This window comes from Crocodylus porosus, unplaced genomic scaffold (assembly GCF_001723895.1).
Source record: "Crocodylus porosus isolate Cpor-Errol unplaced genomic scaffold, CroPor_comp1, whole genome shotgun sequence".
In the NCBI taxonomy this organism is placed as follows: domain Eukaryota; kingdom Metazoa; phylum Chordata; order Crocodylia; family Crocodylidae; genus Crocodylus; species Crocodylus porosus.
The window spans coordinates 19,136,318-19,163,069 of record NW_017728926.1 but is presented as its reverse complement, the minus strand read 5'-3'; the positions used below and the strand labels follow the sequence as shown (position 1 = coordinate 19,163,069).

General features: G+C 44.6%; 2 protein-coding genes across 4 annotated transcripts in view; one reads left to right on the top strand and one right to left on the bottom strand.

The window, feature by feature from the left end:
• Nucleotides 1-20,440, top strand: part of MASP2 (mannan binding lectin serine peptidase 2) — a 25,475-nt gene extending 5,035 nt beyond the window's left edge. Inside the window, exons 5-13 of one of the 3 annotated variants that reach the window (XM_019541677.1) lie at nt 1,346-1,523; nt 1,896-2,027; nt 8,703-8,899; nt 9,392-9,539; nt 12,231-12,349; nt 13,534-13,612; nt 14,021-14,158; nt 14,976-15,050; nt 16,303-20,440. In XM_019541677.1, coding sequence (XP_019397222.1) covers nt 1,346-1,523; nt 1,896-2,027; nt 8,703-8,899; nt 9,392-9,539; nt 12,231-12,349; nt 13,534-13,612; nt 14,021-14,158; nt 14,976-15,050; nt 16,303-17,081 — 1,845 coding nt within the window. In that variant the 3' untranslated portion in view covers nt 17,082-20,440. Of the gene's footprint in view, nt 1-1,345; nt 1,524-1,895; nt 2,028-3,256; nt 3,454-8,702; nt 8,900-9,391; nt 9,540-12,230; nt 12,350-13,533; nt 13,613-14,020; nt 14,159-14,975; nt 15,051-15,477 lie in introns of those variants that run through there. The other 2 variants (XM_019541678.1, XM_019541680.1) reach the window with 2 other exon arrangements.
• TARDBP (TAR DNA binding protein) lies at nt 19,843-26,752 on the bottom strand. Its single transcript, XM_019541681.1, has 6 exons — nt 26,643-26,752; nt 25,752-26,002; nt 24,930-25,093; nt 23,368-23,508; nt 22,311-22,481; nt 19,843-21,753 (listed from the first exon to the last, which is right to left on the bottom strand). Exons 2-6 carry the CDS (start codon nt 25,987-25,989, stop codon nt 21,223-21,225), a joined length of 1,245 nt encoding a protein of 414 aa, XP_019397226.1. The 5' UTR covers nt 25,990-26,002; nt 26,643-26,752; the 3' UTR covers nt 19,843-21,222.

The window sequence follows — 26,752 nt, the reverse complement described above, 5'->3', positions numbered from 1 at the left end:
CCCTGCTCCAGACAGCTGATGAGGTTAGCTTGGGCAGAGAAGCCAAAGAAAAGGGGCAGAGCAGGTGCCAGCAGAGCTCTTGTGCTGGGCACAACACCAGCTGTCCAGCCACTTGTTCTTAGGGGCAGGCAGGGCATACACAGTCCTACAACTGTACGGGTCCAGCTGCACTGGGCCGTCTGGTTCCCTGCTGAGAGCTGGCCAGATGCAAGGAAAGTTGTCCTGCTTTTCAGTGCGTCTTGTTGTATCAGCACTGGGCAGGGCAGGATGACCAGGTGCTTCCCTCACAAGTGCTTCTGTGCATGAGCCGGCACTGGGCGATGCCAGTCCAAAACAGGCCTACTGGTGCTGGAACATGCGACTAAATGGGCAGGCAGCTGGAGTAACTGGGAATTATGCCACCAGCAAATGTTGCCCAGGTTTGGGCACAGGGAAGGAGAGAAGGGAAGGGCCCAGCTGAAAGGGGTTATTCTGTACAGTCAAAGTTCAGTGTGTGTTTAGTCTGCTTTTATGGGCTGTGCCCGGCCATAGCACGGGCGTCCAGAGAGTCTGACTTGGGACCAAAGGGTGAAGCGAATAGGAACAGAACCCACCACGGCAAACAGGGCAGGGCTTGGTGACCCAACATGGCCTGCCTACGTTGAGTAGGAATGGAGGGGTGGGGAGGAGGTGGTGTTTGTTTAAGGGAAAAAGAGAAAAAACAGCCCTCGGGGTAGGAGGAAATTGCTGCCCAGAGGCTGATCAGGAGTCCCTAATTGTGCAATCTGTCAGAGTGCTGTCAGCTCTGCACCCTCTGCGAGCGCTTGAGCGGTTTGTATCCTGATCTCCCTCTGCCTCGTATTTAACCACACCTTGAATACATACATGTGTGCGCACACTCACGCTTTCCCTCTCCCCATAATTATGATAGATTCAGTGCTCTCCTCAGGTTTGGCTGAGCTGGTAGCGGGGAGCTCCTGCTGATGGAAAGTCTGCCAGGAGAAGGACACCGGCAGCCTCCACTCAGCCAGGGGCACGCAGCCAGCTGGCATGAGCATAGAGCTAGAGGGCATGTGGCCAGACCCTGCTTCAGCACATCCTCATGGAGCCCTGGCCACAAGGAAAACTGCTCTTCCTGGCATCCTGGAAGGGTCTGTCTGCCTTCCCCTTCCTCTCCAGGGATCTTCAGCCCCTGTGCAGAGGCAGGCAGGAGCGGGGCTGGGCACATGACGCTAGGTTGGGGTGTTCCCCAGGGACAGAGACCGAATGCTGCTCATGGACCTGGTCTTTTTCCCACCAAGTTGGGAGGTAGAGGGGGGCTGTACAAATGTGTCGGTGTGACTGGCTCTTCTGTGCCCCCTTGCAGCTGAGCGCTGGAGGACAGCTGGTGGCCAAGCTGTGTGGGCAGGTGAGCACAGACACGGAGGAGGCTCCGGGCAACAAGACATACCACTCTGTCGACAACACTCTCACCGTTACTTTCCGCTCTGACTACTCCAATGAGAAGCAGTTCACGGGCTTTGAGGCCTTCTACGCTGCTGAAGGTGAGAGCCAACCCTGGCTAGGGAGAAAACAACTGCACTGGGGCAGTGCCCCTCCTGGCCTCGCACACCCTCTGGCAGGTGGCCTTGAGGCCTGGAGGAGGGACAGGCCTGTGCCCTGTGCGGGGCGAGGGAGAGGAGGGCTCGGGGTGCTACTGATGAGGTTCTCAGCAGAGGGTAGGAGCTGGCTTGGACAGACACAAGCAGACTTTAAGAAGTTTCCAGCTAACACCCAGAAGCATCTCCTTTCTCTTCTTGCCCTGCTTCATAGCTTTCACCTTGCTACCTCCTGCAGAGGACCCTCGGTGTTAGGCCCTGCCCCGCCTGCCCCAGCTCAGTGCAGTTGACTGATTCTGGCGTATTTAACTCTGTTAGATATGGATGAGTGCAAACTGCTGGTGGATGGGGAGCCGCTGTGTGACCACTACTGCCATAACTACCTGGGTGGCTACTACTGCAGCTGCAGGGTGGGCTATGCCCTCCATAAGGACAAGAGGACATGCACAGGTGAGTCTGCTCCCCTCCCTGCCCCGGCTTGGGCACCCAGTGAAGTCCAAGTCTGGAGCATCCCAAGGCCCAATTGCAGCCCATGCAATGCAGAGGAAGTTGTGCTTGGGCAGGGGGAAAGGCATTATCTGGAGGCTCTGGGGGCTTCAGTCTAGTTTCCAGGCATTTGCCCACTGACCCTGTGGTGGGCAGGCTCCAATGACAGACCAGTGATTGGGTGTGCAATTGCCCCCTGGGACTGCTCCTCCAGGGTCTGGGCACAGGATGGAGGAAGGAAGCCCTCTTTCTGCTGCCCCAGCTGGATCCTGCAGGCTCCAGACTCCAGCAGCCCACACCAATGTCCTGTAAATGTTGAGGTGCAGACCCACTGTTTTAGCCCCACTGAGGAGCTGCAATCAAGGAGGCTGAGCACAAGCCGATCCCCAGCTCAGATGGAGGCAGTGTTGACCTGCTTCCGCCTGCCTGTCACAGCACGGACACCAGAGCTTCTGTGCTTGTGACACCAGCCACCTGAATCCAGCTGCAGATGCATGAGAGGCCATGCATGGACGTCCCTTCCACAGGGCTGGGCTGCAGGCCCCCAGCCACCTCCGCTGCTCTGCATGTGCTGCTGGGAGAAGGGTCATGACAAGGAGCAAGTGTCTGTCTGCATCAGTGCAGCGATCAGCACTTCGGGGCTTGCTCTGCCTGCAACATGCTGTGAGCCAACATAGGACAGAAGCCAGATTCATCGTAGCTGAGGGGCTTCATCAGGCTGGGGCTGGATCCTGCACCTGGGAGGACCTGGGGATGCTCAGTGCTCCCTAGATGTAGGCATGGCCTGCAAGTCCTACTCCTGTCTGGAGCCTTTGAACTCTGACACTCCTGCATGGCTTTGGGGTGACTGTTCCACCCCCCTCTAGTGCAAACACTCCCAAACTTCGGGATCCCTCGGGTCTTGTTCGGGAGCTGTGCTCCGCAGTGCACTGGGAACTCTTGCTTGCTGCCCAGCCCCATCTCCTCCTGCCAGTGTGTGTAGCACAAGGGGTCGGTGGGTTTGGCTCTGCCTTTAAAACATATCCCCCATCTTGCTTCGGAAACGCGCTTTGAGGCCAGCGCAGCCTCTGACTGGGCTCCGGAGGACAGGCCTGTTGGAACCACACTGGCCCCTGTGATTTGGCCTTCCATCTTAGCAGGCTGAGATTGACAAGCCTTTCTTGCCTATTTGTTTCTTCTCCTTTATCTTCCAGCTTGAGATAATTAACTTGCTGCTGCTTAAGCAGAGATCAAGACAGACATGCGGGGAAGAGCTGGCTCACCCTCCTTCCTGACCTGCCACCGGCTGCATGTCACACATGCTGGGTCTCGGCTCCTTTGCGCACGTCTGGGTTTCCTTCCTTTCAGGCCATTGCCTGCAGACAATAAAATGGCCTTTCCTGTCCAAAGCCGGCTGCAGCCTCAAGGCCCATGTTTTTGTTTGTGTGTTTGTGTTGCTCCTCGTGTTACTAAGGAAAAGGAAAGGCAGATGAGGCAGAGGCTGGTGACCGAGCGCACTCCTGAGAGGTGCCTTGGGCTCCAACACAAGCCGGAGAGAAGCTGCCTCTTGTTTTTAGTGCGCTGCTTCAGTTGCTGGGCTGATCAAGCCAAACACTTAAACTAGAACGGGATCCAAGCCACCCTACCCCGCACTTTGCATCACTGGGTGACTTCAGCTCTGTGCCCGTGCTAAAACACCAAGCCTCTTCTCTGTGATGGACAAAGCCAAGAGCCTCAGTTCTGGGCATACTCATGCTTGGGAAAAGTTTGATCTCTCTCTGGACCCTGACATGGTGATTGCCCAACCCTGTGCTCATGGCTTGTCCTGTCGGGTCCTCTGGAAAGTCTCTGGGCTTCAGCTGCTCTGGGAAGCAAAGCAGTAACTAAGCAAAGCAGCTCCAGGATGGAGTTTCCCTTCTTGAGGAGCAGCATCTGCCACTTGAAGCAGCAGCATGAAGAGGTGACCTTTTCCAGGTGGATTTAAATAAAAGTGGCTCCAGTCTGTGCCCAGCTCCCTCTTCCTACGTAGTACTGGTGCCATGATTTTTCCTGACATCCTCACAACACTCATCCATACCTTCCTCTCCTGTTGCAGGATGACTTGAGAGTTAGTTAAGTTCATCCCAGCAGAGCCTTCCCTGGGCACAGGATCCAGGCTCTGTTCTCTGTTTAATACCATTGCTGGTCACTCCGACTAGTGTTGTCTGGCTGCTTCCCTGCATCCTTCCCCAGCCCCACTCCCCCAGCCATTCATCTCTTGCCCCTTCTCTTGGACTGTCAACTCTTTGGAGCAGGCACCCGCTCTCCGTCTGTGTGCTAGCAGTACCTAGCACACAGGGATCCGGGATCTTGACTAGGGCTCCTAGACACTATTTTAATGCAGAGAGCATTTGCAAGTGGGATATTAACTAATAGAGGTGGAGAGGCAGGTGGAAAAGCCACCCACAGATCAAACCAGGCTTTAAAGAGCTCAACAAGCTCACAAAGCCAGCAAAAACAAGGGAGTAGAGGCTCTTGGCAATGGGAGCTCCATCTCTGCCCCACACTGCTGTCCTGCATTCAGCTAATTCCTGCACTGAAATCATTCCTCCTGAGAGTCAGCATGAGATTGACCCAAGAGGCCTGGGTTTGGCCCTGGCCCAGCAACCGATGTCCTGTGCAACCTGGGGTAAGTCTCTGGCACCTGTGCACCTCTGTTCTCAGTCTGTAACGTGGGCTGATAGGGCCGTGCTACTTGACTGTGCGGGTTGCAAGGGTGAAGCCAGTTACTGTGTGCGAAGCACTGGGACACTCCAGGGACAAGAGCCACAGTGGCAGGGTGGTCACCAGGACCCTGTCGGGATATGTGCTGTCTTGCCTTGAAGATGTGTTGCAGGCAGCCACGCTGGGACCAGCTGGAGGCACCGGGGTGACTCGCAGGCATGATTTACAATCCACTTTTTGTTAGAAACCTAATGAGCCAGTGCCAATGAACTCACAAGTTTAGAGGGGCTCGTTTCTCAGAGTTTAGGTCTCTGGCAAATGTCTCGCTGTGATTCTAATAAAAATATGGGATAAGTATAATTGAGCACTCTCTGGGCAGCTCTAAAACCCTGTCTGAGAAGCCCAGGGACAGGATTACTGCTGCGAGTGGGTTGAAAATGATTCAATCCTCTTTTGGGCTGGCTAGTTTATGAGCTCCTTGCTTGCAGACTTGTGAAATAAAAATACAGCCCTGCCAAAGGCAGCTCCCTGTGGCCACATTCAGGAGATATTGCACAGGAAAGTAGGGCAGGTTCTGAAGTGTTTCATCTTCAAGCAGCAAATCCCTTAGATCTAGCACAAGGCACCTCCTCCTGTCTGCTCAGCTGGTTTTGGCTGCTGTTTGTGGCCATGACTCCAGGGGGCTTATTCCCCTCTGCTGGGATTGTCTCTCAGCATCACACAACATCCCCTGACTCCCCAGTCCCCTGGAGAAATGAGTTTCAGTGGACACTGATTCAGGACCTAGTCATTTTCCATCTTTCCCCTCCCTGGGTCCTTCAAAACAAGGTGAAGGCTCAGATGAAAACTCCATTTTCAGCGTCAGTGAGATATCAGCATTGTCCTGTTTGTATTATTTGTGCTGTGATAGCACACAAGGGTCCCACATACGGACTTCTTGTCCTAGGTGTTATCCAGGCACAGAAGAGCCTGTCCAAGCCCCACAGCACTGCTCCACATCAGTGCTAGGGGCAGGTAAAACCTCAGTGGATGCATCTACACGAGACATTTACTGTGGAGTTACCTGATTAGCTCTGCAGTAAAACATTGGCATTTATCTACGCATGTGGTGCTATCAGGACAGAGCAAACCAATTAACTTCACCATAGGATAGTATTGCCAGGCACAATTACTATCCTACAGTGGAGTTTACTCCACTGCAACACGCATGTAAATGGTGACAGGGCTGGCTGTGGCACAAGGGTGCTTTAGTGCAGGGGGCTGCCTGCCAGCTAGCCCCACACCGGAGCACCCTCATGCCAGAGCCAGCCCCTCTGCTGCACATTGAGCCAAGTCGGAGCACCCCCAGGCTGGTAGGCTGACCCAGAGGGTCAGCTCAATGTGCTGTGGTCCTAGACCAGGGGTGGGCAAAACATGGCCTGTGGGGCCCCTAAAAAATTTAGAAAATTTAGTATTTATTTGTTCCTGGCTGCCTGTCAAAGATGACAGGAGCTAGTGGCAGGACCTAGCAGCAAGGCCTGCCCAGCCCCACTCCACCCCCAACAAGAAGCCCCTGCCTAGCACCAGAGAGGAGAATGCGGCCCTCGACAGCTTGCCAAAACTTGGTAAGCGGCCCTTCGCCCAAAATAATTGCCCGCCCCTGTCCTAGGTGCATATGCAAATGGCATGCCCTGGAGCAATAAACTCCAGCACAAACTGCAACCGAGTTTATTCAGGGGTGCTAACTGCATGTGTAGACATGCCCAGCACCTGTCAGGCTCAGGGAAGTACCAGACTAAGTTCCTCTCACCCGCTCGCCTGTCTCTGCCAGTGGTCAGCACCTGGTACTTCAGAAGAAGGCATAAATCCATAAGCGGTTTTGAAGCATCACACTTCTGTGAAGACATTCTTTCCTAACCCCAGGCAAGGTGCCTGACATAGGGGTTGTGCATGGCAGCTACTTGCAAAGGGATGAATTGAAGGAATAAACCTTAAAATGCACACTGTGCCTTTCCCCAGGCACTGTATCTTGGTTCCTACCTGCTTTAGGCTTGCTTTTGGATCACTCTTGCATGGACTAAGATCAGGCCCATTCATTTTGTTACATGAAAGAATTGTAGTTTGTAAGAGAGAAACCAATTTTCCACTAACTTACTTGGTCCATTCAGCAGTTCAAAGTTCTGTATTAAACAGGGTTTGATTTCTGGTCTGTCTCTATAATGAATAGAAGAGAGGGTGCTTGCAGGGCTATTTTCTACCAAGTACCAGAAGGCAAAGTGATGAAGGCAAAGTTTTCAAATCAATATTTTCAGCAGCCCCATCAGTGGCTTGGGAGAAGAATAATTGCACAGAGGACACTTGTTTGCTCTCCCATAATCAGCAGATGCTGCAGGACACGGAGGCAGAAACTATGGAGTTATAGTGACATCCACTGAGTTGGAAAAAAAAATGAGGTACTCACTTGCACAATAAAAGCATTGCCAATTATTCTTCATGAGTATGGAATGGAAAGAAGAGATTGATGTCTACTTGTAACACAACTCAATGATTATTTTGCACTTGCAACAGAAAACTTAACACATCTCTAAATTAAGAAAAAAAGAGCAGAGCTGCAAGGTTAGGTCCAGAGTCAGCTGACAAACTCCTGACAAGTCAGTTGAGCTTTCTGTACCATCAATCCTTAGAGTGAAAGCAAGTTCAGTCTGCAGTCAGGGGAGGTCCCAAGTTCAGCTTCAGGAGCAGGGTTTTTTTTTGGTTTTTTTTTAGCAGTGGATTCCTCTGATCTGCATTTTTATCTCTGATGTTTGGGTACCAAGTTAGGCACTTATGGGATTTGCAGTAGGAAATGCCCTTGATGCCTGAATACCCTGGGGAGGATCGAGGGGTTTCTGTAGAAAGTGGTTGCTCAAGAGAAGGGTGATGGAGAGGAGTGGTGTCAACTGGCTAGAGGAGGTCACAGCTCTCTAAAAGAACTGTTTGCAAGGCCCAAGTGCATCATTATTTGTATGGTTAGCCCCACTGCGCTGGGAGCAAAACAGTAGGAAAAATAAAAGACTTTAGCCCAAAGTTCTTGCACCTCAACCAGAGTCAGCACTTCCTATACCAAAAGATTAAAATGTTGTATATCTAAGAGTTAGATTAAAGCAGGTTTTACCCTCCTAAAGAAGAGGAGACTCGAATTTGAAAGCAGGAAATCCAAGAGTTGCTGAAGTGGGTGTTAGGATGCGGCACACATCCTTGCCCTGAGCAGTTTCCATCTACATGGACAACATGGCCTCCTGGGGATCACCTACATCTAATGAGTGGATGATGGCATATTACTTGATAGGGATTTGTAGGGTGCATATGTCCCAAAGCCAGCCAGTTTTCTTTTTACAATTAATTTAGCATTATAGTGGCATGGAAATTTTTGGAACCGTTACCAGCCAGTCCATCAGTAAAGGAAGCTGCTCTCATAGCCCATCGTAAAGCTTTTGTACCCAGCTGATCAAAGCACTGCTTCACAGCAATCATGCCATCAAAAAGCAAAGATCTTCTAGGCACTTGTGGATGTTCCTCTCTGCCGTTCTTCAGCAGGGAACATTGTGGCTTCAATTGTGTCAGTAAGAGGCAGAGCTGGCTTTTCACAGAGAATAAAATCACATTGGAAATTTCTGGCTACAGTCAAGGCAGAGAATGAGATGCAGTCTGAAGCCTCTGGAAATGAGGGACAGGTAGTTTTGATTAGAAGCATTTACAGCCTGGGCACTGGAACTAGTGCTTTAGTATTTGCCAGGACTTCTCAGATGCTCCCTCCCAGCTGCTTGCATGGTGGCCTTACGTCCTGTTACCATTTCATCTTAATTCTGCAGTGACTTGACCACTAAGGGCCTGGCTGCTTCTCCTGCTCCCTGCACTCCCTGCCTCTGGGCAGCATCCCTGATGTAAAACTGCTGACTAGTTATCGTGATCTTTCTTTTATGCTTTTTTGCCTTCTAGCTCAGTGTCAAAGCCAGTCCTTCACCAAGAGATCTGGAGAAATCACCAGCCCCAACTATCCCAAGGCTTATCCCAAACTCTCCTCCTGCAGCTACAGTATCCGGGTGGAAGAAGGCTTCATGATCATCCTGGCATTTGTGGAAACGTTTAATGTGGAAGCGCACCCAGAGGCATTGTGTCCCTACGATGCCCTTAAGGTCAGTTGGGCTCCACTGCTGGGCCGGCTTTTCCCCCTCAAATTGTAGCTTCCCCGCCCTCCCACTCTTGGGTATTTTTCTTGCTTGGGAAGTTCAAACAAGAAAGGAGGCACCCCCTTCCTTCCCAGCTCTCAGACAGTGAGGTGGTAGGACTGGATCCCACCTTCTGTCCATTACATATGGCATCATGTCATGCACAACACTTAAGCTCTTGGTACCTCAGTTTGCACATCTATAAAATGGCCATAATGCCCGCCCCCCACCCCCGGGCTAATCTCTGAAGCACTTTGAGATGCTTTGATGTAAATTTCTCTATATAAAATGATTGTCCTGACTTGCCATTAGGCAGAAGAGCTACAATTTGCTGAAGAGATCCACAATTAGCAGCCTGAGCAGTCCCTGGCTAGCTGCCATTGTCCTCAAGGCAAAAGGATAAGTTCCTTGACTAAGGATAGGTTAGGCAGAGGTGCTCGAGTTGTCTCATTGTTTCAGATTAAAACGCCAAAAAAGCAGTACGGCCCGTTCTGTGGACAAACTTTGCCTCCGAAAATTGAGACGGGAAGCAACGCTGTCGATATTACTTTCACCACTGATATCTCAGGAGACCACACTGGATGGAAGATCAAATATACTACAAGAGGTGGGTTATCAGGACTGGGCTTTCTTGCCATCCAGAAATCTAGTTGTTCTTTGGGAGACAGGTTTCTGATGTTTATTTCAAGAGAGATCAGGGAGGGTAGTGGTGTTGCTATGCAATGAGGACTGGGTTGGTATTAAAGATACCATGGGTATGATGTCAAAACTTAAATAAATACCTTATCTCAATTCTCAGTAAGAATAGACACAAAGGCAAGATCCCTAATGGGGTGTGAGGGGATGGAGAAGGAACTTACTGCTTCTAAGGCAGAAGCAAACCCCAAAATTGTTTAATCCTCTCAAGTTTGTGGGGCTAGATTTGTTTTTTTTAAAGAACTGGCTTTTAATAACTACATCAGCTTGGCAGGAAGCACCATATAGAAAACAGCAGGGGAAGTGGTGTAGGTGAGTATAGACCCCATTACTCTGGCTGCAGTAGTATGCACACATTGAAGGAAAGAATAATTAAAGACATGGAGGTAAATGAAAAATGAGATTAAATACAGGCAGACTGCAGGTGAAGAGGATAGCGTTCTTGGAAGGTCACTGCTTTTCTAGACAAAGGAAGTGTGGTCACTCAAAATTAAACTACCCAGATGTATTGTGTATTTGCATAGGGCTGATCCCTCTGCCCGAGACAGGTTGGACTAGATCAGAGGTTCTCAATCTCTTGCACCTTTATGTCCCACCAACCCTTTTGTCAAAAAACCCTGATCCCACCATGATAAAAACAAAACCCCATTGTTTGAGATAGCCGTTGATTCATCTCTCTGAAGTGCAAACAACTTTAATTTTTTTCAATTGGGCAATGAGTTGAAGTCCCACCTACATGACCTTTGTGTCCCACCACTGGTTGAGAAACACTGGACTAGATAATCTGTGGAGTCCCTTCCCACCCAACTGCTCTATGACTCCATGACGTGACTAGGCATTGGTACAGGGCCATAGGCAGAGTTATCACTTAAAGTGGATAAGTGAAGTAGTACATTTGTAAAGTGGGTAAGACACTAGCTAAAATGAAAATAATGGGTGGTGTTGAAGGAGGGAGGTTATTAGTAAAGCTACCCTAGGATTGGTCTTGGGACCAATGTTCATTAACATTTCCTTTAATAATCTTCACACAAGATGTAGGAACATGCAAAAAAGAACTTGCTGATGACACAAAGTTGGGAGATGCAAATACAGAGCAGGTGGGAACAGCACAGTGAAAAAGTCAGTTGGTCTTGAGGGAAATGTGGTCCTAGGATGAGATACTGCTAGTAAAGATAGGGAAATCTAAATGCCAGTGCGCAAAGCATAGGTGCAGGTGGGCCTCATCTGCATTGCTACCCAGTTTGACCACTACTTTCAAGAAGGAAGAATTCAAACCAGAACTGGGAGAGAACAGAGAAGACATTAAAAGAGCTGGGCTTGTGCAGCTCATCTGAAAGCTGGGTGGAGAGCCAGTTGCTGTCTAAATTCCCTGAAGGGAAAGCACCTGAGAGGTAGAAGGTTGGTTAAGTTAAAGGGCAGTGTCTGCCCTAAAACTAATAGGAGTGTACTGGCCAGGAGTAAATTTAGGCTGGTAATGAGGCTTCTGACCACCAGCAGAACGAGGGTCTAAAGCGGCCTCCTGAAGAGTGTAATTGGGGGTGGGGGAAAAACATAAGTTGTTTTAGGGTGGTTCGGTAAGTTCATGAAAGCAGAAAGACAATGTAGTTACCTGTAGTAGCAGGGAACTGGGTTGTGATCCAGGGGATCCCTTCTAGTCACATATTTAAAACCAGTGTTGTTCTTTTTAGTGCTCAGATTCATTTTTGCCACACTTGCACCTTGTCAGCTTTTTGGCTAAGCTCAGTAGTAAAGGTACTTCCGTGAGATTGAGTTTACTGATACACAACCAACCTTCCCTTCTGCAGCCTTAATGGGGAGCTTAGGATTATAGCAAATGGTTCCTGTGTTTTCTGTACAGGGCAGAGTCAATGACATGTCCCAGGATCTGTCCTAAATGGAGACTTTCCTTCACCTCAAGTAATTGCTTCTTTGCACGTTTGGAGCAGGATACTGTCTATCACTTCCATCACCATAAAGGTCCAGAATGCCAGTGTGCAGCCTAGTGATGATAGCTGGTGCCACGTTGTTGGTCACAGCTGTCATTTCACCACCCAACACATCTAAGACATTAATTTCCCTTCAAAGAAAAGAGGCCCCTACTCACGACTTGACTCCAAGCTACTCTCAGACCTCAGTGAGGCAGGACAACAGCAATCAGGCAGCTCTATTTCATGCTTACATGTCACCAGAGCTTTATTAAATTTTAAAAAGTCTGCCAGGGAGTATCCAGAGCAATAGGTACTACAGCACCAGAACCATCTGGGGTGGTGTAGGCTGTCCAGAGCAAGCATTGGACTTGTTTAGAGCAAGGAACTTGTGACTACACGAGACTCTTCACTGCATAACTCTAGATTGACTAGTCTTCCAGCATGGGGCTGAATCTGAGTAATCAAATACACTGTGAGGATGACTCGAGTGTATGTCAGCAAGGTTTTACTATGCCTGCCTCACTTCAATGTTTCCTTTTGCTCTCAGTAACTTTTGCATGTGCATGCCTGTGTGTGTGGGGAGAGATGACGCATAGCTTTATCGGTCGTTACCAACAAAGATTAGACTCCATTTCAGAAGGAAATATGATATTTTGTCATGCATCCCTCTACAGCTCCACTGTGCCCTAATCCTAAAGCACCACCCAATGGCCACATCAGACCAGTGCAAGCACAATACATTCTGAAGGATTATTACCATCTGTCTTGCGATGCTGGATATGTGCTGTTGGAAGTAGGTAAACCACAAGCTCCTCATATTCTGCTTTCCCGTGTGGACTTAAATCTTTGTTGGAGTAAACAGTAGGTAGGATTGCTGGCTGCTTTAACCACTGTCACACAGAAACAATTTCTTTCCAAACCATAATTGTGTGCATGTTAGTTATCATCTTTCAGTTGTCCTTTCCAAAAAACTATCCTTTCCCAAACAGGTTTTATTGATGCTTTTGGGCTGCTGCACTTGTAAATTTGTTGGTGGCTGCATTGGGAGATAAAAAAGAAGACTGTAAAGCCTGGCCTACCGAGGCAATATGCGGAGCACTAAGGCAGAAAAATTAAAACTAGAACGTTTCGTGTCTGCTGCCTAAAAAAATATTTTAGACTGCTTCACAGCATTTCAACTTCAGCTCCCAGCAGGGGACTTCTGATGATATTCCAAAACGCAGAAGCCTGTTGGGAGCATATACTTAGATCACAGTTTTGCTGTTATGTACTTCCAGTAAGACGCGTTCTTATTTTAATGCACAGTATAAAAACATACCACGGCCAACTATTCCTTCTTTTTACGTGTTTGGTATTACTCTAGTACCTGTTCTGGTTACGAGTTACATGTTGTTTCTGTTTATGTTCAAAATCAAGACAACTAATTATATTAGAGCTTTGTCTATTCACTTCACCATGACATACAATAAAGGGAGGGTTTGTGCAAAAACTGATCAACTGCAAGATCTGCTACATTTCTTCTTGACATACTTTACAGCATTACATTTCTCATTGATGAGGACTCCAGAGAAGCATAAGTGGGTCAGACTGCTGTAGCAAACAAATGTAAAGTGGATTCAAACTCCCAGGAAACTTAAGCTTCCCTCCTTTCACATGGCCCTCAAACCTCAGCTAGGTAGGGTTTGTGTCCAGGAGGACAGTTATTACTTATTGGAAAACAGTACGAGTGTAACATAGGGACTACTGTACCCACTGTAGAAGTGTTAGGGTACTGCAACAACGTGAGAACAGGCAAGGACATCTGAGAATGGCATCACGAGCCTATAAAATCTATTTAGTACAGCATATTTTTATTTCAGGCTGGTGAGTAGACATTAAGTCTGACTCTTTTTCAGGGAGTAGCAACACTGTGAAGTTGACTGAGTCAGTTTTTAAAGAAATAAATAGATCTTTACATCCTCTTTTTCTGCCCTATAGAATGAACTGGTTGTGAAATCTTTTAAAGCAGAATGTCAAAAGGATGGTTCCTGGAATAAGCCGATGGCAAAATGCATCAGTAAGTATATTACTATTAGGCACAAGTTTTTATCTTTGCAGTATGCTAATTTTTAGTTCTCTGACAGAGTATTTTCCGAAGTATGAGACGATGTAGAAGCATGGGATGGAATACTTTTATTTGGGTACAAATGACCCCTTTCTTATTAAATTGTATTTTTATTTAAAATTTAGACACTAGACTTCTGGTTTTTTAAAAAGTCACCGCTGGCAACAGCAACAAGTTTGCTTTGAGACCACAGTAGCGAGGGATTTTTCTGTGAATAGCCAGGCTATTATTGAGGAAAATAAATTATTCTAATAGTATTTCCACCCAACCAGCTCCTGCTCACATGGCTTTTTTTTTTTTTACTTTAATCCAATTAAGGGGCTTTTTTCCCTTTTCTTTTCCTATTTGTTAACTGTTTAGTTGTCAACTGTGGCCCACCTGAGGACATAGACAACGGCACTGTTACATACGTCACAAGACCAGAAGTGACCACCTACAAAGCTGAAATCCAGTACAAGTGTGAGGGCCCTTTCTACAGTATGAAAGAGAAGAGTAACGGTAAGGGGAAACATTTTTTAGAGGCCCAATCTTTTGTTTCCCACAAGTACTTATGGGAAAACTGGCACTAAGCTCTGGTGCAGCACTTATTATACAGGGTTTAATTCAGGCACTTAACACTTCATACATCTCCTTAACTTCAGCTGGGGGATGCTTATCACAACTGTGGAGATTCTACTTCATGAGCTCCTGTGGCACAAAGACCCTGGTCTTAAGCTACATAAACTGTGAAGGATCCTGCCCTCTCACCGCTCAATAAAGGGGTGGGGACAGATAATGCACAGACAATTTTCATCCAAGACTACACAAAATTAGGGTAGCACCCCATGACTGTAGTCTGGTACTTAAAGAGTTAACTAGGGGTCACAAAATTAAACTAGATCTTAAGTTTAAAACTAACAAATTCTTTTTCACACAGCACATGATTAGAGTGTGGAACTCATTGTCACCAGCTGTTGTGGAAGCTGATGGTTTAAGCCAGATTTTAAAAAGGAACTGGACACATTTAAGCACAGGAGAAGTACAGGCTCTGAATTAGACCTTCCTAAACTTTAAATGCTGTGGGCTGTGACAAACAGTAGGGGGGAAACCCCGGTTACACCCAGTGCACTCTCCCTTTCAACATCCACTCTGCCCTTGGGTGATACAGAATGCTGGGCAGGATGGACCACAGGAGCTTGTAAAGTGGAATCACCACAGCAAATGGCAATTCTTACATTATGTTCAGATACATGGATGTCTCATAGATGCCTAGCTACAAAAATAGGACCGGAATTGTGCATGTATGTTCTTAAAATTTCTGCCTTTCTGATTGCAGATAAGTATCAGTGCAGTGCTGATGGATTCTGGAAGAATTCCAACGGAGAAAAAGCACTTCCCATCTGTGAGCCAGGTAATGCGCGAGTTGATACATCAAGTTTGATTGGTATAGATAAACAAGGACTTGACCTTAGGAAAATATATTCAGTAGGTGTCTTATGACTGGTCTTTAAACATTGTTATTACCAAACTTTTGTATATGAGCACTATTCATCACAAGCAATTGGGCAGCTCTTTATCATGCAGAAGGAAACCAGCTTTTATTTAAGTTGCAATTAAAAGAATGATCAAAACAATCTGTAGCTTTCCTAGTGATATTAAGTCCACAAAATTACTTTTCCCTAGCTATCAGCCTTCAATGGACATCAATTTCACAAAAACCCCTCAAAAAATTAACACCTGCACAATTGTTATTAAATGTAAAACATGCTATAATTTGCCTTGCGTTGACTTACCAAGATGAGGTAAATGCAATGAGTAACCCACTTTATTTGCATTAGATCAGTGAAAAATGAATGACAAACTGACAGGTCTAAACATCACAGCATCTAGAGTTCAACTGGGATCCACTGTAGCTCCCAACTCAAATGTATCCTTCTCCTCTTACACTGGATCCTTTTCAAGACTCCTCTGTGGCCTTATCTCAAGTTCCCCGTCGCTGTTAACATGAGGGCTCAAAGCTGAGAACCTGCCCTTCCCAAGGGCAATGCAAACCAGATTTAGGACTGTTTACATTCGTACGTTTTTTATATATCAATTCAGAAGCACACAAGGCTGGTATGAGAAATAGACAGAAACTTCATAATCCTTAACCTGAGAGTTCTTTGCTTATTTAAACACTAGTCTGGTTTACATGACAACATACTAACCAAGTAGGATTGAGTGAATCCAAGCCCTGTCCGGTAGCTTTATTACAGAACACTGTGAATGCTTGGGCAGCCTCACAACTGATTTGCAAAACTTTGAAGAGGGCCTGAAAAAGCCTATGAAGTCCTCCTGTGAAGAATATTCTGCATTATTTAGTCATATGCATTGAACCATTAAGTATTCTTTTAAGCACAACTCTTTAGATTCCCTACAGTTATTTCAAAGCAAATTTTTCATTCCCTATCATACATATAAGAATTAATGGAATTTAAAGCTGAAGTCTACTGAAAACATTACCTAAATAGTCACTCTTGCCCCCTTTGCAAATTATTTCACCTTTTAAAGTCCATGGATAAGTATTGTAATTTGCTTTGTGGATTCACCAGGGTAGGTTTAGTAACAAGTTTGCATCTTTAAATGCTTGGTATTTATTGCCATACTTATTTCTCTTCTCTCAGTTTGTGGAACACGAACTGTGACATCTTTGCTACGTATATATGGAGGAAAAAGGGCAAAACCTGGAGAATTACCATGGCAGGTCCTGTTAACCGATGAAAGAGGAAGAGCAGGGGGTGGTTCCCTTTTGTTAGACAACTGGGTTTTAACAGCTGCTCATGTTGTTGCTGATCAGAGAAACCCACTGTCCTTGACCATCAAAATGGGACTACTTAACAAATATTCAGTTCATTACCAGCAAGCCTGGGCAGAAGCAATTTTTGTTCATGAAGGTTATAAAAATGATGATATCAATTTTAACAATGACATTGCACTGATTAAACTGAAGCATAAAGTCCCAATTAATGCAAACATCACACCCATTTGTTTGCCAGGAAGAGAAGCAAGATTTCAGGTGAAAACAGATGAGATGGGACTTGTATCAGGCTGGGGAAAAACTGAGAAAGGGCTCTCTTCCAATTACCTACTGTATGCTGAATTAACAGTTACTGACCAGCAAAAGTGTAAAAATCTATATGCAAACAAGCAAGCTGCAGATGGAAAACCTCTGATAGTAACAGAAAACATGTTTTGTGCAGGAGCTGAAGGAGAGGGGAAGGATTCTTGTCAGGGTGATAGTGGGGGACCATTTGCTTTCTTAGACAGTCAGACTAAGAAATGGGTCATTGGTGGTATTGTGTCTTGGGGCCTAGAGTGTGGTGTGGCTGATCAATATGGAGTATACACAAATGTGTATAACTACATTTCATGGATTCAAAATACTATGGTAAACAATTCTTAAACCATTTTAAGTCTGCAGTACTTAAGGGAAAAGGGAGCAGAGAGAAAGTTTCTATTTTGCATTGACACCCACCACATTTAACAGATTATCTTCTAATTTTTGAGCAACTTCGAGTTTACGGGACATGAGTCAGGCATTAGAAATGCTTTCAGGTTTTATAGTAGTCCAAGTGGTTGAGCCAACTTTTTGTAATTTTACACTGAAATGGTGTTTTCTATGTTAGTTCTTATGCGATAGTCACATGACTATAAACAAGTGTTAACTATGCATAAAATAAATAAAACTTAAAAAAAAGAATTAACATTTAGCGGCTTTTCTGGTGAGTGTATTTTAATTACGGTTTCAGAAGAAAAACCTGGTTCCATTTGTAGCGGATGATAATTTAAAGTTAAAAAAAATATTTGGGGAAGATAAAAGCAGTTGTCACTGGCACAACTTTAATGTTCCCCTTAACACCTGAAAAAGCATTTAAAAGGAAAAATACATTTTAGCCCTTAAAAATGAATCCTACAATTCAAAAGATTCCAACAGCATCAATCGAGGTAACTGCAGAAGTTCTGTGGCTTCTCTCAGAGGCTATGGGTAAAATGCTTTCACACTAATCAAGACTGGCACTTAAGATGTTACATTACGTGCATTTATAGGGAACCTTGCACTGTTTTGGAGTTTGTTTGTTTTTGATAACTTGTCTTTACAAAAACACCAGCTTCGGCAAAGTTAGAGCAACCAAGTACAACCAAAATTATAAAATAATATTAAAACCAATATAATTTTTGCAGTTAAGTGCAATAACATTAATGTAATTCTGCACTCCCAGTTTCTGCACCCCTATTTAAGCAAGGCAATAGAGGAAATCCAACATTTCAAAAATGTTAGTAGTATGGTCTCAACCAGTCAAATTAGAAGACATTCAGCAGATTAGCTTAAACAAAGAAAAAGCAATTAGATAAGTCCAGAGCATATTAAAGTATCAGCTTGCTTTTCCTTAAATTAACCTAAAAAACCACACACAAATGTTGTCTTTCAAATTTATAAATAAATGCATGATGTTTCCTAGTCTCTAAAATCCTTCATCTCTCTAGTTTCAGTATTTTACACACAAAATATAAGTGCAATTTGTTAAAAACAAGACTCCAAACACTTGCATGTAGTAATAATATATTTTTATTAGCTCACTTAAAAACACTAGAATATGCAAAGCATTTAGAGAAAGTGACTAATAAAGTTTGAAAATACTTCTATAAGTCTTCCAAAGATTTTGTCTGAGGGTAAGGGGAGATTAAAATCATAGCAAAGGTTACCCAACACTGCTAGCCTGTTGAGACCTGATCTTGGATTTAAAACAATTTTAAACAAATTAAAGCCATGCTAATGACAAAAACTTACCATCGCGTTCCTTGCAGGGATGCCACACTTTAGTCTTTGGAGGTTCCAGAGTACCATTTTAAAGTGTTACTCAGCAGCAGTAGCTGGTAATAGTGCAAGTGCTAAAATGCAAAATTCACAGATGGTACAGAGTTTGGAAATCATTATGATTTAGGTTCAGAATCAAAATTAAGTAACTCTTTGTAGAGGGATATAACTAATGAAAGAGGTGGGATTGCTTCTGAATGTCTTGAATGTTTACTACGCTTTTCTTTTTTCAAGTGTTCATCAAGACCTGGCTGCCAGCAATCTACTAGTACTGCAGTATTAGAAATTAACATTAGTGCACAATTACCCAACATTTCAATGGCCTCTATTCATAAGAAAAATATGGCAAACACATACTAATTCAAAATCCCCTTCCAAAATTAAGCTAACTATCCACATCAAAAGAAGAACCTAAGCTAGTTCCCTTAATTCTTCATATTTAAAAATAGTAAATATACAGTATAATGGAGTACAGCAATAAGAGGATCAGTGTGGCATGTATTGGTTTTCAAGTACAAATACATTATAATAATTATTTTAGATCTTAACACAGTCAAGGAAGTAATACTGCTGAATGTGTTACTATTTCATACATTCAACCTTTCAGCATAAAGAAGCCTCTTAGAATTTCCGAAAACTAAGTTTGTTAAATTGCCATCAGGGCTTCTAAAAAAAAACTGTTAAGTCATTAATATTCTTGGTTCAGCTGGACAGTTTCTATTGTGGTCTAACTTTATTTTAGTCAAAAGCTGAGAGTTTCTTCTGTGCTGGAATTATAATGGAAAGACTTAGCAATTGGTTCCAAATCAGCAGATTGATTTAAAGATGTCCACAGTACTTTGCTATGCATTCAGCTTCAAAATAAACTGCTCTGGAAAAATATCAAAGAGCAATAAATCTAACCTGTGTAAGTGTTTGCTTTCCTCCCCCTTACCTCTTTTTCCATTTAAAAAAACAAACAAAAACAAAACAAAACAAAAAAAAAACAAACCACCATCACAAATCCCAAAAACAAGAAAGCTTCCTTGGTGAAAATGTAGCCTGGGAAAGAGCTGCTTACCATTCAAGGTGAGGGCACCCACACTTATGAGAACTGGATTTTAGAGATACATATCACCGAACAATTGGAAAAAAAAAAAGAAAAAGAAAAAGCTGGTGGATTATAAAGGTGGGTGTCCGGTACCAATACATGATGAGTGATGGATCCATTTGACTTATTTTAGAGCACGTTTATCTGTAACAAACCAAGTTACTGCAAAGAAACTTTACAGAAGTTCATCTCAAATGGATAAAATAAATTAACTGCTATGAATTCTTTGCATTCAGGGCTGCAAAACAAAGACACATATTACTTAAATCAGTTTTATTTAAGAATTTCCTACAATGACAAATCTTATAAAAAGCATCCAAACACAGAACTGCAGCAAACAGCATTCTTATGGAAATCTTACAGACAGTGGAACTTCCAGCCTTTAGAGGCACACTGAGCTTGCTGGTGAACTTTGCCCTAAGAACTACTACAAAGTGCACCACAAGCTCAGTGTTCTCATCACAAACCCCATCATCTTCAATTCACATTACCACACTTACATATCATTAACAGAAAAGAACACACACCATACAGCATTCACAGCAGTTGACATAAGGGAAAAAAAATACAAATATTCATTTCACATAACACATTCAACTAATTGGTTAACTAGGTATAAAACCCACTTAGTCTTCCAGATATGGATGTCCTTTGAATACAAGAAACACTCGTACTTTATTTGCTATCATTGCTCTCTGCACACTCTCTCACCAAAGCCACAGGATTGAGAGACATCTTGCCAAGTAAAATAAAATCCCATAATGCACCACCAGGTCTCTGCATGCGCTCTCTCCTTTTTCTCGCACATACCAGCCCTCTCATGCCTCGGCACCACCATCAATCCCACACAAGGTTTCAAAGTTCAAACAGCCTTCTGGTTCCATCTCACAGCCTTGCGTTCATAGCGTTGATACGACTCCATGAAATAAAGAGTAGCGGATAAAAATGGAACACCCACCGTCTAAGACGTAGCATGTGCAGTGTGATGAAGTTTTCTTGGATGAGAAAGCATGTAGACAGAAGTATTCCTAAGGCAGAATATTTACAGCACTGCTTTCAATGAAGTGCTTCTTCCATACACATTTGAAATGAGATGAACTGCAGAGATTAAATGAAGCCTTCATATCGTACTTTAACATGAGGGGAGACAATGTTAAAATGAAAAAAAACAACAAAACAAACAAACAAAAAACTAACACCGACGCTGTGTTCTCCAACTGGGGCGTTTGGAGAGATTCTTATGGTGGGGATCAAATTAAAACAAGAGGGAAAGAATGTAGTTCCTGACCAATGGTTTTCATTTTGGACATGCAAAGAATTCAGCTAACCAGAAAACAAGGGACAAATCATTACAGAAGCCTTTCCTATCAATTGTAGTGTTAGTTTACCCATCAGGCAAACTGCAGTTCACTGTCAACCATTCAATAGTCCAACAAGTCATGTAACAAAACTTATAAAATTCCTTTAGCCTTTCTTTTTACAAAAGAAAAAAAAATGTCAAAAATACTGTTGAATATACTGCACATTGAACAAACTGATTTGGAAAATTTTAGTATATATGTAATTTACAATATACTTACCATGACTTTAGAAAAATTTGATTTCCCACCATAGAGTCAGCATCCGAGCCCAAAGTGTCTACATACCCCAGCCCGATGATTTGGAATCCATACTTGAACCAAAGCCTCCGTTAAACCCACTGCTCGAGCCTGCATTTGATGCTGAGCCCCAGCCTATTGCTGCCCCCGAGGTAGATCCGCCATAAGAGTTATTTCCTGAACTGAAACCCTGGTTCTGTTCCCTTTGCATGTTGCCTTGAGGCTGGTTGTTTCCAGATGGACCTGACTGGTTCTGTTGACTAGCTAACATGCCCATCATTCCCCAGCTGCTCTGCAATGCTGCTTGGGCTGCTGCCATCATAGCAGGATTGATGCTAAAAGCTCCAAAGTTCATCCCACCACCCATATTACTGCCCTGGTTGTTTCCCAACCCACCTCCTCCCCCTCTGCTGTTACCAAATCCACCCTGATTCCCAAAGCCTCCTGGATTACCACCAAATCTTCCACCTCTTTCTAACTGTCTATTACTATTGTGCTTAGGTTCAGCATTGGATATATGTACGCTGATTCCTTTAATGATCAAGTCTTCTCCACAAAGAGACTGGGCAACCTGTAAGACATAAGGGATTTCAGCAAACATATGATTAGATAATATATATTTTACACTTAGTACAGCACAACATAAAAATATATTATTTTAAACAGATCTCTAAGCTGCAACAGGAGAGTATACATTTAATTCTCATAAGAAGTGTTAACTGAATCAAACTGACTCAATCTAGTCTTAAGAACTATTAGCTGAAAAAGACTAAGTAAACTGTAAGTTTGAACACGCAAATCAGTTATATTCCAAGTAACATTGGAATTCTAAAACTGGATGATCCACATCTGACTTCAATTATACATTAATTAACAATGTTTCTGTATGAATGATAAATAGGGATACTGAATGCTTAAGAGCAGTTCTCAGACTTGGAGCAGACCACTGTCAATCCTCAGGACTTCTCATAGACTGCTATGCATCTTATCAAACTTCAAACTGAAGAATGCGAGGTGGAGGCACTATAATCTGAAGGCAATTAAATGCAGTCTTGTGGCCTGCAGTTTGGGAACCACTTGTGTAAGTTTCCTAAGCATTAGAGATGGAAGTACAGAGGAAGTACCTACCTGATCATCTGCGAATGTAACAAAAGCAAAAGCTCGGAAGGGTTTGGGAATGAAGACATCTACCACTTCTCCATACTGAGAAAAGAACTGTCGGAGCTCATCTGCTGTCATGTCCTCAGTGCAGCGACCAACAAACACCTTTCTGCTACGCAAGGGCTCATCAGGACTTTGCTGGGTAGGATTAAAAAAAAAACCCAAACAAACTACTGAGTAAGAACTGCTAGTCATCTGAGCATGAAAGACAACGGAGTTTCTTGTACAATAGCTCATAATGCACATTAGGAATATGACAGTTGTTGTAAGATAAAGAAAAGCAACCCTCCACTCCAGATAGAGAGAACGTCACAGAAGACAGTACCATCCAAGAGAAATACTACAAGACTGAGCCAGAAGCTACTCTGAACAAACAGAGCTGTACGTTTCAGGACTCACTACACATCAGAGGGAACCATTACATTCCAGCTCTGATACTGTTCTGCTAACTCTCACAGTGGTGGAAGGACAAGTATATACAGCCCACCACAAATCACAGTCTGCTCTTCTGACTGGGGGTTTGTTTATGACTGGAACATTTTCTACCCTGATACAAATGGGACAGGTATATAAAACAAAACACACAAGAGGAAGACGAACTAGAAAAAAAGGATGACAAAAAGAAACTAACTAGGTCTTTCTGCTGTAAATATTCAGTTTGTATCCATATACATGGAAAGAACAACATTTATCTAGTCTGCAGTTCTGAGTTTTGTTCCCAGCTCTGATACAGACTCAACTCTGGCCTTAAGCCAGTTAAGCATCCCTGTTTTAATTTTCTCTAATTTGCCAGTGTATCGGGAAGAGTTCAAGCAAGGACTGATGAACATTTTCTGTGATGTCATCAGGATGCTCTATAGTTTGTACAATTCCTCTGTACTATCTTAGTATTTTCTCTAACCCTATTCCACCTACTCCTCCAGCTCAGCTTCAGTCCCTTCTCCTATTTTCTTAGTCTCATCCTCACCTCACAGATCCTGCTAAAAGCCACACCTTTTGTTTCTATGCAATTAAGGCAAAATACCTTGGAATTAGGAAGTTTACAGTCGCACCATCTTCCATCTATCATGTGTCGCTGAGACATCACTTTCACCTGGGTTTCATAATCCGTAAATCGAACAAAACCAAACCCCTTTGAGTGACCAGATTTAATGTCTTTCTTAACCTAAGAAGGAAAAAAAAAGTTATCCATAGTTATAATCCTGAAAAATCACAATACTATGAACCAGTATTTGTAAGTTACCTACAACCCATGTTAGTTACTGGTCATTTTCTGATCAAAAAAGAAATACTACTTGCTGAAAATGTGCAATGTGAAGTTTTTATTACTTAGCTCAATATAGATTCATAGACATTAGGGCTGGAAGGGACCTTGAAGATCATCAAGTCCAGCCTCCTGCCCCAGGGGTAGGAAGTCAGCTAGGGTCAAAGGACCCCAGCAAGACAAGCATCCAAACAGTTCTTGAATACATCCACAGTAGGTACCTGCACCACATTTGGAGGGAGTCTATTCCAGGTCTTGGAGGCTCCGACAGTAAAGAAATTTTTTCTTATGTCCAGCCTAAAACAGCCTTGTAGGAGTTTATGACCATTGGTCCTTGCTGTGCTCTGGTGAAGAGACATTCTCCCAGATCCTGATGAACACCCCTTATGTACTTATAGGTGGCCACCAGGTCCCCCCGAGCCTGTGCTTTTCCAGACTAACGAGTCCCATGGCTCTCAGCCTCTCTTCATACAGCCTATTCTCTTGCCCTCTGATCATGCATGTGGCTCTCCTCTGGACTTTCTCAAGCTTCTTGACATCCTTTTTTGAATTGCAGAGCCCAGAATTGGATGCAGTACTCTAGCTGCAGCCTTAGGCCATTCATCATCTTATGAAACAACTCCTAGCACTGACAGGAATGAAGGCAGGGGAAAAAACCCCACCTACAGACTTTATACCCATGAAATCAGAATGCATCAGTTACCATTGCAAAACACAATAGGATTCAGTGAAGAATTGTTTTAATACCTCAGACAAAGCTAAAAACTTAATGCTCAGACTATAAAACACAAGTCTTTAAAGTAACAAAGCTACTTAACAACATAATAACATGAACAAGCAAAACAAAACAGGCCTTTTCTGGATCTCACGTGCACTACTCTAGACAAGAACAGAGCTGCAGAAAAGGGATTTTTCTACCTGAACACATGACAATGCAACCAAGAAAAGCATAGCACACTGCAAATTAGATTTGATCACAATTATAGGAAACCCTCGCTATTTGCAGATTCGGGGTTTCGAGTATTCATGGTGCAAATATTCAAACCCACGCTCTCTCTCCCTAGTGTATAGTGAGTGTGATGGTGGCGGCAGCATCTGCAGGAGCTCTGTGCTTGCCACCGCCAGCACGGACCGTTCATGAACACAGACACAGAAGAAGTTCATGAACGTATCCGCGAATTTCCCCATTTACAGGGATCTCTAGAACATATCCCCCACAAATGACGAGGGTCTCCTGTACTAATATACTATTCACTCATTCAAGAAGTTTTGGAATTGGGAATCCATGGCACTCTCCTTGAGAAAGTGTAGCAGAACTCTACCTGCACCATCAGAACTTCTCCAAAAGTGCTGAAATATTCTTTTAGATCCTGTTCAGTGGTTTTCCAAGGAAGGCCCAAAACAATCAAATCAGAAGTCTTCTGCACTGCTCGTTTCACTTTCACAGCTGATGACGCATCCGTTTCATCCATTTTTCTCTTGTTATCTGAAATTAAAACATACATAAAAAAAAAAAATCCACAAACTGCATCTAATCACCAGTCATAAGAAGCACAATACAAAAATCCTTTGTAGAAGAAAGCATCTGTTGCAGGAAATTTAAACTGTAAAAGTGACATATGGCATTTCTTGTCTATATGTTATAATTCAGACTGTTCCATAATCTTGGGGCAGAGAAGTTAAAGGCTTAAACCCTCAGTTATATCACAAGTTCAGCTACCTTCTACTGCAGAACTGCTTAATGATATTCACACTCCTGCCTGATATATGTGCGTGGCAGATACCAGCTGAGACAGGACAGCTCAATCCAAAATGAAATACATTCTCTTTAGTTCATTTTATTTCCTTTTCATCTTCTTCTTCCCCATACACTCTCCCAATAACAACGATGTCTGCCTCCAATCTTGGTATGACTGTCAAGTGGCCAAACACCTGCCACCACACAGAGATTATTATAGGGCTGGGGGCTTTAGAAGTTTCCCAAAAGATTTCAAACTCTTTACAAAAATAGGAACAATGCTTTGTTTTTCTAAGTATCTTTAGAATTAAATATAACCCCACATGTCAGAGGACCTAAAAGAGCGACAATCACTCTGCAATGGAGCCACAACTGACAGGTAAGTTCAGGAACACAGACAACAAACCTTTGGGATAATTAACAACATAGACTAGATTTCCCCAGCCAGCCTCTGGGGCATGCAGGATTCCTTCCACCAGCCGGACTCCCCTCATACACTGAGACACCGGGTTCCTGTAACGCAGGCCACATGCTCCTGGGAACTGGGCGGTGACCGTAGACAGCAAGACAGTGCCATCATCCTCTGAGGGGATCTCGATGGGCTCATCATTCTCGTCTTCAGTAACTCGGATGTACTCAGACATCTTCGCTGGAGAACTAATGGATTGGAAAAAAAAGAGAGAGAGAGAGAGGTAAACAATTTGTTTCTTTCTATTTAGCGTGGCATTTACAGTCCTATTAGTTTCAACATGGTGCATTTTGCAGCAAGACATCCCAAATTCTTCTGTTCTGCGGAACTGGTAACAACCCCCACGTTCGTTGTCACGCTTCATGCACTACGGAGGTGATGCTAGTGCCGAGAGACTTGGGGAAGAGTGCAGTGACCCCAAAAGCCTCCCTCTGCCTCTCCCCAACCGCTCAGAGGGTCCGATAGAAAGACGGATCGCCCGGAGAAGCCTTGCCCGAGCGCCTACGGTGCCCTGGGCTGACACAGGTGCAGCCCGTGGTCCCAACTGCAGGAGAAGTCACAACCCCGCAGCTGCGCAGGCAGGGCGGGGGAAGGGGGAGCAGGACGAGACCACTCGGGCGGGGGGAGAACTGGAGGGGAGCGGGGAGCGGACCATTCCAAGGCTGGGGGGGGAGGGGAGACCACGTGACCAGCCGGGTGCCCTTCCCCCCCAGCTGCCGCACTGGGCCCAGCTGTTAGGCCCCATCCCAGGCTGCTTACGCTCCACGAGTCTCGGGGCCTACCTGCCCCGGCCCGCGCGCAGGGACCGCCCCCCCGCGCCGTGCTCACCGGTGCGGGGCTCGGGCAGCGGGGCGGGTGCGGGGTGTAGGGTCCGGGCCGAGGGGCTGAAAGCGCCTCCTGCCGCTGCCGACAAAATGGCGGCGTGGGCGCTTCTCACT